The sequence below is a fragment of the Equus caballus genome, chromosome 19, assembly GCF_041296265.1.
Source record: "Equus caballus isolate H_3958 breed thoroughbred chromosome 19, TB-T2T, whole genome shotgun sequence".
NCBI classification, from domain to species: Eukaryota; Metazoa; Chordata; class Mammalia; order Perissodactyla; family Equidae; genus Equus; species Equus caballus.
In genome coordinates, this window is record NC_091702.1 from 32,354,348 (window position 1) to 32,368,803 (window position 14,456).

General features: G+C 43.6%; 1 protein-coding gene across 4 annotated transcripts in view; it reads right to left on the minus strand.

Moving 5' to 3' along the window:
- Positions 1 to 3,209: 3,209 nt before the first annotated feature.
- The window catches only part of PARL (presenilin associated rhomboid like), a 53,402-nt gene continuing 42,155 nt past the window's right edge, over positions 3,210 to 14,456 (minus strand). For all 4 annotated transcript variants that reach the window (XM_023623398.2, XM_001496700.5, XM_001496686.5 and 1 more), the window contains 3 exons: positions 7,840 to 7,941; positions 7,603 to 7,700; positions 3,210 to 3,530 (listed from right to left, as the gene is read on the minus strand). In XM_023623398.2, coding sequence (XP_023479166.1) covers positions 3,419 to 3,530; positions 7,603 to 7,700; positions 7,840 to 7,941 — 312 coding nt within the window. In that variant the 3' untranslated portion in view covers positions 3,210 to 3,418. The remainder of the gene's footprint in view (positions 3,531 to 7,602; positions 7,701 to 7,839; positions 7,942 to 14,456) is intronic.

Consider the following 14,456-nt stretch of genomic DNA (forward strand, 5'->3'; position numbering starts at 1 on the left):
GCCGGGGCCCGGGCGTGCACGGCTGGAGCGTGCGCCGGCCGGGGAAGAGCGCGGCTGGAGGGGCGCAGAAGCGGGGATCGGAGAGGAGACCGAAGCAGCCTAGAAGCATTTACAAGTGTCGAACTCGAAAACTGCTTCCTAACGGAACCCGAAGTTCCCTAAATGTTATCTCACGAATCGGATCTGGCTCCCAGACAGAGGCCCGGCCGGCAGCGACTCCTCGCTCACCGCGCTCGGCCAGCACCCGGGCGCAGGCCGCTCGGCGCGGGGGTCTGGTCTCGCGGACCGGCCGGGGCTGCTGCGTTTGTGCCGGGCTGACCCGCGGGGACTCGCGGGCACAGAGAGGGGAGGTGCAGCGACGCGGAATCACAGGGAAGACCTGGGGCCATGCTTCCCAGAGGCCGCGGGTTTGATCCGCCTGTGAGTCACCGACTATTTGTCTTTACGACGTTCAATCTGTGACAACCAATCCAGTCCTCACTGAGAATTAGCATTAGCCCTCAACTGACCTTCCCCGAGTCTCAGTTCCCTAACGTTACAGCACGGCCACAAAGGCTTGATTCAGCTTTCTAAAGCTGCCGCCAATCTTTGGCCACTTCGCTGTAAAAGCTCCCTTCCATCCTGCATGCATTCTTGTTTTATTGGAGAGCCAAGTTTGGGTGATCCTCGCCGCTAAAGGGCAGTCTGTTTAATGCATGACAGTACCAAACAACTCCCTGGCCACACTCTAAGGGCTTCCTGAATATCTGACACATGCCCTCAGCATGCACCGCAGACCGATTACTGACACTACTGAAACAGCATTAATTACCCAGAGCTCCATCTCAAGCGTCTACTTGGATGGTATCCAGCCTGCACCTCAGAGGACAGGACTGCAGCACAGCCCTGGCCAGTCAGGACACAGATTCCACTCCCAAACCATTGCCTGTCTTAGCTGGAAGCCACAGCAAAATGACAACAGCTGCCCTGGTCAGGCCATGGCCCAAGAGGCAGCAGGCGAGGGGCAGACTGTGAAGACACTGGGACATTACACACTGCTCTCCCGCCTGGGGCAAGCTGCCTTGTGTGACCTCTGCGCCAGGGCCCTGTGTTAGCCATCCCAAAGACTGGGGGACTAAAACACCCCATCCTGCAGAAAAATGAGCAGCTTTTCTTATTTCCTCGTTCATCAAACAACAAAAAGCACTTACTGTGTGCCGGGAATAATGCTGGGTGCCTTCGGGAGGTTTAGTGTAGTGGGTGGGAGACACAAGTGTACTAGAAGCGGATAAAGCAACAGTGGAGGGGCCGGGGGGCTGGACCCGCTGCCTGTGGTGAGGGAAGGTGCTTGGGTTGGGCTGGAATACAGGGTCCGGGGGAATAAGGTTCAGCCACAGGCAGCCGAGGCCAGACCACACAGCTGCCTTGGTAGCCCCACTACAGAGTTTAAGTTTTTTCATAGGCAACAACAGGGAATGACTAAAGTGTTTCTGGCACTCTGTGGCCATCTGGAGAAGTACAAGGACATTTTAGAGACCAGCTGGAGAATAGCCTCAACAGTCCAGGTTAGAGATGAGGGACTGAACCAAGACACGGCCACTGGGAGTGGAGAGGGGCTGGATTCTAGAAATAAGAGGTGAGAGAGGGAAAACTAGAATGGCTCCCAGGTTTCTAGCTTCCAATTGGTGATGTCACTCCTTGAGCCAGGAGTGGTATTTGAGGTGCCTGCACAGTGGGGTGCCGGCCCCCGGAGCCACACTGGGCACACAGCAGACACATGTGGTATGGAGATACTCAGTGGGTCAGAGCATGGCGTTGGGGTGATCAAGCGTCAGGAGAGAAGCCAACAGGAGAAAGAAAAATACCCTCCTGGGCACATGGGAGCGTAGGGACCATTAGCAAAGCCGTGGACAGGAAGGCTGCGCTCCCAGAGCTGGGGGCTGACCCCCCAAGGCCTCTCATGGGAAAACGGCACTCGGCTGTTCAAAGGCTCCAGCACAGAGAGATGTAACGGACAGAGACGTGCTTTAGGGACTTGACCCTCTAACTCCTTCCCTAACCATCACAAAGCAGGAAGACACATCTTCACTGACTTTTCCTGGTCTGCCCACGGCAAGACATGAATTCCATTTTGGACTCCATATGGAACGTCCATGTGATCTCAGCCTCCATTCCATCTCTGAAAAACACTTCTTGCCTCCTCTGTATGTCACATAGCTGTTAGCATAACGTATTCAGAAATGTCACAGCAGAGCAGGGACCCCGGGCAGTTCCCACACACGCCCGCCTTGGCTCCTTACTAGCAAGATGAAGGCTGGGTTAAAAAACTCTCTCTCCTGGAAGTGACATTAGTTTAGAACAGAATCCTCTGCCTGGTAAGAATATAACTGGTACTTCACAGTAGAAAAGAGTCAGGCTTGTGGGAAAAAAGATGAAGAACTGCCCAATCCTGGACATCCCTCTGTGCAGGCGTGTGCCGTCACCCAGCTCTCAGCCCGGGGGAGGTGGGTACCACGCCCTCTCCTTTCCATAAGCCGGATGCTCTGCACCCAGCACCTCACAAGCTGGGACCCGCGCTGCTCTCCAGTGCAAGGCGCAGATTTGGTATAATCTTTTGAGGTCACCACAAGACTAAAAACTCTCCTGTAAATCCCTTAAAGAATAACTTTAAATTCTTATACTGCATTTCCTAGAAATAATTCTTAATCACGAGGGCGAGTTCCACTACTGTGAAGGTATGATGACGACCAGTCTATTTCAGTGAGATCCTTCAATTCAAAGAATGTTCAAACGCAAGATGCAATTAGGCTCAGATTCAAGCCTGAATTTATCCAAGATACTTCCTTCTAACTCTTAATTTAGCTACAATTTTAACCTAGAAAGCAAAACCTAAAAATAGCTTTTTGTATATGCCACTCACTGCCAGAAAACATTACCTTTCTTAGGAAAATTTAGAAAATACTGCAGCTGTTATTCAGACAATGCCAGGGAGCAGGTACTCTTAACTTTTACCTGCAAACCAACCAAGGAAAGGGGAGGTAAGTAAGAGTGAATGCTCAGCAGAGATGCTGGGAGGCCAATACACAAAAAACACGCAGCTCTGGGTTTCAGTCAGTCTCTCCCTGTGCACTCTCGCCAGGTCCACGGCTCAAACTACATCAAATGTTACAACAGACGGCAAGATTCCACGGCAGCATTAGTGCTCTTCAAAAGAGACACACACGCTCTAGTTTACAAACTAGAGGTACAAACCTTTATTTCACAACTTTGTCATAATTCACTTCTATAAGACATGTACTGGGGACATAGTTTATAACACTTGGAAAGCTAGCTGTTGGGTGTCTTCAGGCGGGAGCAAAGATGTGGTCACTCCAGGGCCGACGCGTTCCTGGGCTTCAGGCAGCACAGACCAGACGCCCAGTATCGTCCCAGCCCAGTGTTACTTAGAGCCACCTCCTTTTTTGGGGCCGTTAGTCCTCATTTCGTGCCAGATTTTCACTAAAGGCTCCCTGTTCTTCCAAATGAGTTCATGACCATAAGTGATATACCATCTGGGGAAAAGAAAAACAAACCAGGTCCGACATTCAAACAGTATGACATACAAATGCTAAGTACCATGATATCAAGTTGACATTTTAAAAATTGAATGCCACTGTCATTTACTATCTAGCTTATTAAAATAACTGATGAATTTATTTAATGTAGATCATTGACTTACCTTTAATATACAGAGTACATAAAAGATGGAAGCAGGATGGAACCTGTGTGACTGCCCTGAAGCGTGTAAGCGCCACACACACACACACACACACCCCAAGTTAAGCATCCCTTTTCCCATTTACAGACACAAGGAACCAAGTCAGGGAGAAAGTCACTTGTGCAATGTGCTAACAGCTTCTAAGCGGTCGATCAAGGACTCACCTGCAGGTCAAAATGATTCTAAACCAGGACTCTCTTTATTATGTCAAGTGTAAGAAATGTCAGAATTAGACTTTACTAATGATGGCTATAGGAGTTTAAATGCTTCTTGTCATCTTCCGCCTGGCTACACAAAAGGGGGTCTGCTGATCCTAATTCCCACCTTTTAAAATAAAGCTCTAACCCCCATGCTCCTGTTAAAAACTGCCTAAAAGCAGCCAGAAGCAATAAGCTGAGGAAGCTGAAGCACTGAGAGGTTCAGGAACTTAACTTGCTCAGGCTGCACAACTAGGAGTCACCAAAACTGAGACTGGAACCCAAATCTGACTCCAAAACCGTGCTCTAACCAGTGTACTGCTCTGCAGCATCTAGGGAGCATCTACTATAAGCTGAGGAACACAATGAGTGACAAATGAGAAGGGCCTGGCTTTGAGAAGCCCACAGGCCCAGGGACTGCAAGACCAGGCAGCCACCGGAGGGCAGCACAGGCTGCAAATGCAACTCAGGGTCACCTACCTCCCTTCCTGGGCAGGGGGAAAGCTGGGAGGGCTTCCTGGAAGAGGTGGAGTTGACCTGGAATGGCTGTTAATGAAAGCTTTTATTGTTGAAACCTTTATTATTGCCCTGGTTTCCCCAAACAGATTTCATGTTCCCTGAGACAGAGACCAGATTTTGTTGATCTTTGCATCTCCCAGACACCTGACTGAAAAATGCTCTGACTTAGATTGGTATCAGCACTTTATGGGCCAGCCTGGTGGCACAGCAGTTAAGTTCACACATTCCACCTGGGCAGCCAGGGGTTCACCAGTTCGGATCCCGGCATGGACCTACGCACCACTTGGCAAGCCATGCTGTGGCAGCCGTCCCACATATAAAGTAGAGGAAGATGGGCATGGACGTTAGCTCAGGGCCAATCTTCCTCAGCAAAAAGAGGAGGATTGGCAGTGCATGTTAACTCAGGACTAATCTTCCTCAAAAAAAAGAAGAAAGAATAGCACTTTAATGTTTTAACATGTTTTTAATGTTCTGAGTATGTACTTATTATAAAGTGCTTGGATTGTACCTGAATCTTAATATTGACTAAATATAGTTAAAATCTGATCATGAAAATAGTCACCATTAAAATTGTGAAAAATAAAATAATCAGTAAATTTATAGGAAAAAAAGGTCATTTAAAAAACATGCCAATTAATAGGCATGTAGCAAAATTCTTTTGGGCCTAGAGTCAAATTCTGTGGTGAACTTAAACAAGAGAAAAGGGATCGCCCTAAGATCCAAATGCAATTGTGAAATTCTTGCCAGAAATGAATCACTTGTCAGGAACTCCCCACTAACAGAGTGTCTTCCCAAATCTTTGTAACCTACTTATTTCAAGCAAAGAGTCAAATACTCTATCTTTTTCCTTTTTTCTTTTTTTTTCTTTGAGGAAAATCAGCCCTGAGCTAACACCTGCCAATCCTCCTCTTTTTGCTGAGGAAGACTGGCCCTGAGCTAACATCCGTGCCCACCTTCCTCTACTTTATACGTGGGATGCCTACCACAGCATGGCTTTTGCCACGCCGTGCCATGTCCACACCCGGGATCCGAACTGGCAAACCCCGGGCCTCCGAAGCAGAATGTGCGCACTTACCGCTGCGCCACCGGACCGGCCCCAAAAGAGTCAAATATTTTAAATCTTGCAGGTACATTATTCTGATTACACTTGTAAGTTTAAATGTAATCGGTCATTTGGCTAAATTAAAATTAGAAAAACACTTCAAAATGACCCATTTCTGGGGTATCCTTTCAGCAGCAGCAGCCTCACAGTCTAGAGCTCAGTCTGAAACTCGCCCTTTGCGGTGACGAGCTGTGAGACCTTGCACAAGCTCCCTGCTTTAAGCAGTCTCCTTTCTGTACAATGGAATACCTCCCCAGAGTGTGAGAGCATTAAACGAGCCCTCAGCTCAGGCACACAGCACACATCCCATGTACGCGGACGATCACTGCAACAGCACCAGGCGAGGACCATCAAGTCCGGGGAAGGACGAAGTCAAGGAAATGTGCAGGACACTGATGGAATCTTCACCATTAGGAAACATTTCTAAATCTAGATTAAAGATGTTAGAAAAGACGAATTCTGGACACGACTAAGATCTAGTAAATGAAAGGAGTTGAAATTAGAAACAGCAAAGAGAAAGGATTCCTCTGCTTTTCAGATCCTGGACTTTAAAATGCATTTGATCCAATTATTTTCAGAATGGAAAAAGGTCACCTAATTATAGTTCAGAAGAATAAAAACCTGCTGGGGAGAAGATCCTTTAAGTATACATGGAGGGATCCAGATAAATTTAGAGTTCATAAAACAGAACGCTTTTTTGTAAAAGTCTTTATTTTTCTCACACTGTAATATCAGGTCAGTTTTGACTATTTATAATGTGTTGCTATTAAAGCTAGAACTCACATATGCTATTCTTTAATCATCACTGAAAATTATAAATGGCATAATAGCATTTAGTTCTACCGCCTACTGGGCAAAACTGCTCCACTTAGGGTAAGTTTTTTAATTTAAAAAAAAGGTAGAGGGGCTGGCCCGGTGGCACAGCGGTTAAGTTCGCACGTTCCGCTTTGGCAGCCCGGGGTTTGCCGGTTCGGATCCCAGGTATGGACATGGCACCACTTGGCAAGCTATGCTGTGGTAGGTGTCCCACATATAAAGTGGAGGAAGATGGGCATGGATGTTAGCTCAAGGCCAGTCTTCCTCAGCAAAAAGAGGAGGATTGGCAGCAGTTAGCTCAGGGCTAATCTTCCTCAAAAAAAAAAAAAAGGTAGAAAAATCTAAGTTTTTAAAAAGCAGGTAAGGGCAAAGGGCAACATTTATGCAAGAAAAGACAGGCCATTCGGGATCCAGCACATCAGACAGATGACAGAGTCACTACAGAACTACTATGTTCTACGCAAAAGTCCACTGTCGGAAGCACAAATGGAAGATCCTGTGACTACGAGGCAATTGTACTCAGTATGATGTGACAAGGGTGGGAAGGCTTTGGGTCTGGGTTTAAATCTCTGCTGTGCTGCTTAAGAGCTATCTGACCTGGGGAAGATCACTTCTGAGCCTCAGTTTCCCGTCAGTAAAATGGGGGTAATAAGAGTATAATGTAAGGACTAGCTCAGAGCCTGCCACACAGCAGATGCTCAGTAAGTGGGCAACACTGGTTGACGATCCCTGGCCTCTCCTCGGTCACACAGCATGCACCCACCCTCTCACCGCAGGCAGAGGAACAACTCCACCCACTCAGTGTGCCTGTCCAGCAACGGGGAGATGGAGGTCAGTGGTAGCGGGGGGAGGGGGGCAGGGGAGAGGAGGCCTGAGAGTGGGAAAGAAGATGACACCACAGACTGGGGAGGCTGGGGAACAGCCTCCAAGAGGGGCTAGCGATCACGACAGTTCAGGAGTTGGGGTGACTTGAGGTTGAGGGTAGGGTAAAGGCAGATGGTCTCTCCCTACAAATGACCGACGCAGGGGTGGGCTGATATTCTCACGTCCCACCCCACACGGTGAAACTGGGCAGGGCCAAGGCAAACCATGCTGAGGTTCCCTCGCCCTCCCAACCCCCTCCCGGCCCCACTTCGATCACAGAGCTAACTGCATTACTGTGCCTTCCTTAGGGGCAGGGTAGGGAAATGACCCCAGAAAGCAGTGTAGCCATCAAGTACACTCAAACTTACATTCCAAAGAGAGCTCCCCCAAGATGTGCTGCATGATCAAAAAATTTCCATCCCAGGATCATTCCTGCTGTATCCATGGCAATAATGGCTTTTAGGGCCTGAAAGCCAGCAAAAAAGAAAAGAACTAGTACGACTTTGATTCCTCCAGCATGGACATTTCTAATTTAAGGGCAAGAATTCAGTCAACGTAAAAGCCTCATCCCTGACCCCAGCACTTCGCCTCAGAAAAGTACTCACATTCCCCGCCGTGAACGTGAACATCGGCAGGAAGATAATGGCCAGCCTCCCGTCTGGGATCTTCGTGCACACAGCTGCAAGGACGGTCATGATGGCACCCGACTGCAAAGTAACACACCAGTGAAAAGGTGACACTCTCAACGTGCAAATGCTTAGTGACTGCAACGTCTAAAGTAGCAATACTTTTTCCAGGCAGTTTATAAGCCACAAATTTCTAGGTGAGCACAAAGCTTAGAACAAGCTTTCAGTTACTAACGTACAAAATATCAGGCAAAGGCACTCCAAGTCCCTCACGTAGGAACCACCTGGAAAGGATTAACCAAGACAATCAGATGCGCAACCACCAGCCTGGGAGAGCTTCATGAACTGCACGGGAGGCGGAGCGGGGTGTTAAACGTGTCACATGCATCACTGCATTTAATGACATAAAAGAACTTCTCAAACTTCAACAAAGCTCCCCCAAACAGAGTGAGTGAGCATGAATTTGCCCAAAGAAACCCACATGCATAGAATTTCTTCCAAGTATAATACTTTACCTTAAAAAAATCATGTGAAATTTGCATACTACTTCATAATAAAACTAAACATTTTCCTTAAAAGCTTTGAGCAAATGTTCTGCTCCAGGAAGGCATGCCATGTTTATCCCATGGCTCCGCATGACCTGCCTCACAGTATCCTCCCAGGGACACACATGCACCCACCTGCTTGAGAGGCACTTCCCTCAACAACCTCGCATTAGAGAATAAAAATCTAAACCTCACAACCTTATGATCAATAAGTCAACCATTTCTTGTTATAGTTGAAATTATAATTGCTGTATAGTTTTTTCTTTTACCATGTGTTTTTCCAGGCTGCTATGTAATCTTCATAATTTCAATTCATAATGGCTATGAAACATCTCCTGCATAAATTATGCTAATTTACCTAACATCTCTTAATGTTAGACATGTTCCCAATTCCTGTAGATGGCAGAATACTTGAGAAATTGGATAATTTCAAATTCACATTAAATCTCACAATAATTACTCATTCAAACACTTGAGTGCTACTACATACCAGGCATTATGCTAGATGTTGGGGATATAGATGGGAACAAAACCAACAGACCCTGCTTAACGGCGCTTACAGAGTGCAGGAAAGACACAAACAGGTAAAAACAACAAAATATGATCAGCTATGAAGGTGAAGTAGAGCATGCTATGGCGGCACACAGAAGGGAGAACTCAGGGTTAATAAACGACATCAAGCTTTGCATAGAAGGGTGACCAGGGCTTGGCCAGATAAAATGGGAGGAGATGGGAAAAGTGTCCTAGGTAGAAAAGCAGCTTGAACCAAGCCTGGAGGCCAGAGTACAGTAAGGTGGAGGAATGCAAAGAGGCTGAGTGTGGTTGGAGACCTGCCATAGAGCAAAGGGAGGCAGTCGCTTTAGGTTAGCTTGTCTTCTACCAAAATTCTTAGGAGAGACAAATCTTAATCAATTATTAAAAATAATAAAACTCCCATGAGAGACATTCTACAAAATATCTTCCCACTACTCTTCAAATGTATCAAGGTCATGAAAGACAAGGAAAGACTGAGAAACCATCACAGACTGTAGGATACTAAAAAGATGTGACAATTAAATGCAGTGTAGTATCCTGAAACAAAAAAAGAACATCATGGAAAAGCTGGGGAAATCCAAATATGGTCTGCAGTTAACAGTAATGTACCAATGTTAGTTTCCTAGTTTTAATAAGTGAGACACGGTTATGGAAGATGTTAACATCAGAGGGCGCTAATTAAACGTACATCTTCACCCAACAACCACCATCACAGAAGAAATGGATGCAAGCCAGGATAATCAATCAATGGATGCTATTTCTGGGTAGGAGAGGGGGGTTGATGAACAGAGTATCAAGATATTTACATAATCCCAAATTATCTTCTCAGAAATTACCTATTAATTTTAAAAAGAAAAGGAAAAATAATTTTACAATAGAGAAGCTGGATAACACCCTAACTAGACATCAAATGGACAAGAGGGAAACACGTAGTATCATGTACCTCCAGCTGCGATACCTGAGAAGGACAGAACATCACTCATGCAGCATTCCAGTCAAAAATACACAATCAGAATCTAATCGTGAGGAAACAGATTCTATAAAACTGGCCTGAATTGTTCAAAACTGTTAATGCCATTGGGGGCGGGGCGCGGGGGGGCGGACGCTGTCCAAAAGTGAAGGCAACAAAAGCAAAAATAAACAAGTGGGACTACATCAAACTAAAAAGCTTCTGCACAGCAAAGGAAACCATCAACAAAATGAAAAGGCAACTTACCAATGGGGAGAAAATATTTGCAAATCCTATCTGGCAAGGGTTTAATATCAAAAAGTGCTCAACATCACTAATTGTCAGGGAAATGCAAATCAAAACCACAATGAGGTATCAACTCACACACGTTAGAATGGCTACTGTCAAAAAGACAAGACATAAGTGTTGGTGAGGATGTGGAGGAAAGGGAGCCTTTGTGCACTATTGATAGGAATGTAAATTGGTGCAGTCACTACAGAAAACAGTATGGAGCTTCCTCAAAAAATTAAAAATAGAACTATCCCATGACCCAGTAATTCCACTTATAGGTATTTATCCAAAGAAAATGAAAACACTAACTCAAAAAGATATATGCATCCCCATGGTCACTGCAGCATTATTAAAAATAGCCAAGATAGGGAAACAACCTAAGTGTCCAATGATGGATGAATGGATAAAGAAAATGTGCTAGATATACATATACATGAGATATTATTCAGCCACAAAAGGGAAGAAAATCTTGCCATTTGCGACAACATGGATGGACCTTGAGGGCATTATGCTAAGTGAAACAAGCTAGACAGAGAAAGGCTACTACTGTATGATCTCACTTATGTGTGCAATCTAAAAAACAAAATAAGAAACAAGCTCATATATACAGAGAGCAGATTCGTGGTTACCAGAGGAAGGGGGCGAAATGGATGAAAGGGGTCAAAAGGTACAAACTTCCAGTCACAAATAAGTCCTGGGGTTGTAATGTACAGCATGGTCATCATAGCTAATACTGTGTTGCATATTTGAAAGTTGCTAAGAGAGCAGATCTTTTTTTTTTTTTTTTTTTTTTTAAAGATTTTATTTTTCCTTTTTCTCCCCAAAGTCCCTTGCTACATAGTTGTATATCTTAGTTGTGGGTCCTTCTAGTTATGGCATGTGGGACACTGCCTCAGCATGGCCTGATGAGTGGTGCCATGTCCATGTCCAGGATCTGAACCGGTGAAACCCTGGGCCGCTGAAGCGAAGCGTGCGAACTTAACCACTCGGCCATGGAGCTGGCCCCAAGAGAGCAGATTGTAAAAGTTCTCATCACAAAGGAAAAAAAATTTTGTAACTTGGTATAGTCACAGATGTTAAGTAGACTTCTTGTGGTGATCATTTCACAATATACACAAATATTGAATCATTATGTTGTACACCTGAAACTAATATAATGTTATGTCAGCTATAGCTCCATTTCAAAAAAAGGCTGTGGAAATGTGTCAGCTTTTAGAAGACCAAAAAGACACGACAACTAAATGCAGTACAATAGCTACAAAGAACATTATTAGGACAACTGACGGAACTAGAATATGTTCTATAGATTAAAGTATTGGTATATATTGGTATAATATATGGTACCGATATATACTGGTATAACAATTAAATTTTTTGAATTTGGTAACTGTACCATGGGATATATAAGGATATTTGTGTTCCTAGGAAATACACACTGAAGTATTTATGGGTAAAAGAGCATGAGGTATGCAACCTACTCTCAAACGGAGCTGGAAAACAAAAAGCACAGGTACATAGAGAAAATGACAAGTAAAATGTTGCAAAATGTTTAAAAGACTGGTGACTGGTTCAAGAGTATTTTGCAGTTTTCAAAGTGAAACACAGACCTAAATGTAAAACATATAGTAAAAACTTTTAGGAGAAAATTCTTTGTGACTTCAGATTAGGCAAAGATTTCATAATTATGAGACCAAAAAGCATGATCCATAATAAAACAAAGTAATAAATCAGACTTCATATAAATTAAAAATTTACATTCTTTGAAAAGACACTGTTAAGAGAAAAGATAAGATACAGGCTAAAAGAAAATATCTGCATAACAGAAAGCTAATAAAGGACTTGTATCCGGAATATATAAAGAAAAACTCAAAATTTTTTAAAATAGGCAAAAGACTGAACAGACATTTCAGAGAAGATATATGGATAGCAGATGAGCACATAAAAAGATGAGCAACATCATCAGTCATTAGGAAAATGAAAATTAAAACCACACCGAGATATCACCTATTACAAATTAAAAAGACTGACCGTACCAAGTGTTGGTGAGGATGTGGAGAAACGGCATCTCACACACTGCTGGTGGGAAAGTACAATACTATAACCGCGGTGGAAAACAGTTTGGCAGTTCCTTAAAAGTTAAATATGTATTTACCATATGATCTGGTCATTCCACTCCTTGGTGTTTACCCAAGAGAATTGAAAGCATACATCCACACAAAGAGTTGTACACAAATGTTTGTGGCAGCTTTTTTATAACAGCCAAAACTAGAAACAATTCAAATGTCCATCAAGTGAATGGATATACATATTATGGAATATCCATATAATGGAATATTATTCACCCATATAAAGGAATACATTACTGAAACCGCAACCACATGGATGAATTTTAAAATAACTGTACAGAGTAATGGAAGCCAGAACAAAAAGGAGTATATGCTGTATGATTCTATTAATATAAAACTCTAGAAAATAAGTACAAATGAATCTACCTTGACAGAAAGGAGAGAAGTTGTTGCCTAGGAATGGGGTGGAGGAGCAGGAAAGACAGGCTACAGAGGGACACCAGGAAACCTTTGGGGACAATGAATACTTTCACCGTCTTGAGTGTGGTGACGGTTTCATGGGTATCTACATGTCAAAACTTACCAAATTATAAACTTAAGATATGTGCACTTTTTTGCATGTCAATTATACCTCAGTAAAACTGAGGGTTTGTTTTTTTTAAGACTTGAGAGTCCTTTATACTATTCCTGCAACTTTTCTGTAAGATTTAAACTATTTCAAAATAGGATGTTACAAAAAGACACCTAAGAGAAAAAGGATTCTTAAAAGGTGCTCCTATAATTGACTGTAATTAAAAGGAAAGGTTCCTACTTTTTCATTTTAAAAAGGTTATTTATGCAAAATAGTGCCTACTTCTCTTAATCACCAAATGTTTATTTAGCATCTTCTATGTGAAGCGTTGCTTCAGAATACAGGATTATTTTAGGTTTACTGATACTTCAAGAAAAGTATGATGAGTTCCAGGGATCCCAGATGTCCCCAGCCCCTACTAACTAGTTGCCAGTTGGCCTAAACAGGGAAACCAGCTCAAGTTGCACTCCTAGGAATGGGCTGGGCTAACTGCAAGATGGAAAGATAGCAAGAATATCCAGTGGAACGAGAACTTAAGATCTGAGTTAGGTAAGTGGACAAAGATAACCCAGTGCTTAGCTGAAAAAGTTAAAGAACAACAAGGAAACAATAACCTCAACTACATACTAAAGGGGATAGGCTGGGCGTCAGTGGTAACTGCCAATTTTGTAGTGAGGGTTAGGAGTCATAATTCTACATTCTGTATTTAATTCCATATTCTGTGACTGTCTGCTATTGTATATGGACCAAACTGGCTTCTGTGCAAGTCTGTAACACACGAGGGTCTTCTGAAATCCCGACTTCCCTTAACAGGGAGATCACTGGTTTTGTGGAAACACACACATGTAGGCACACAGCCACCAGAATTTGTTCAGCCTTTCCCTGGTTCCCTACTCCATGTCCTAGAAGAGTCACAGCAACTTTCAAGGGTATCAGAACCACCTCAGAAGCTGGCTGGCTTTTTCCCCACAAAACTCGTAGGTCACAGTTCCTCTAGGGTGAAGCATGTTACACTGTCCACGTTTCTACTTATTCTGGAAGGTTTATTCTGGCTGGAACTTCAACATCTGCCCCAAAAATCTAGCAGCATATAAGCAGAGTAGATGTCCACGTCACTAAGATTTGAAAGTGAACAGCAGCCCATCACCCTTCAGGCCTTACAGCACAGGTGCAACTTCAGAGTCCTAGGTTTACTTTCAAACAAAACCAGAAAGGTCAACTCAACAAAACCCAGAAGAAATCAAGTTGAAACTTTATTTTCTGAGAAAAGAATAAAATAACACTTTTAGCAAAATGAAGCGAATATAATTTGATTAGTTGATGTGAAAGATGATTAAAATTCTGTTAGGTCCCTGTAAATTACTTCTCCATGGATGATTATATTTTCCATCTAAAGTGCTTGTTACAGATATTTTAATATTAAAGAAAATCCTCGTTAGCTGTGTATTCCTATGGAAAGCCAGTTTCTTTGTAACTATAACTAATTGTATTTATTATACATTATTTTAAAGATAGGAGGCAGTTCCATTATCCTTCTAGAATTTTCTCAAAGGGACCTTTATCTATGCAAATTTAACCATAGTCATGTGTCTGAATAAATTGCAACTCACTTTTTTGACAAATGTTAGGGCCCACCACCA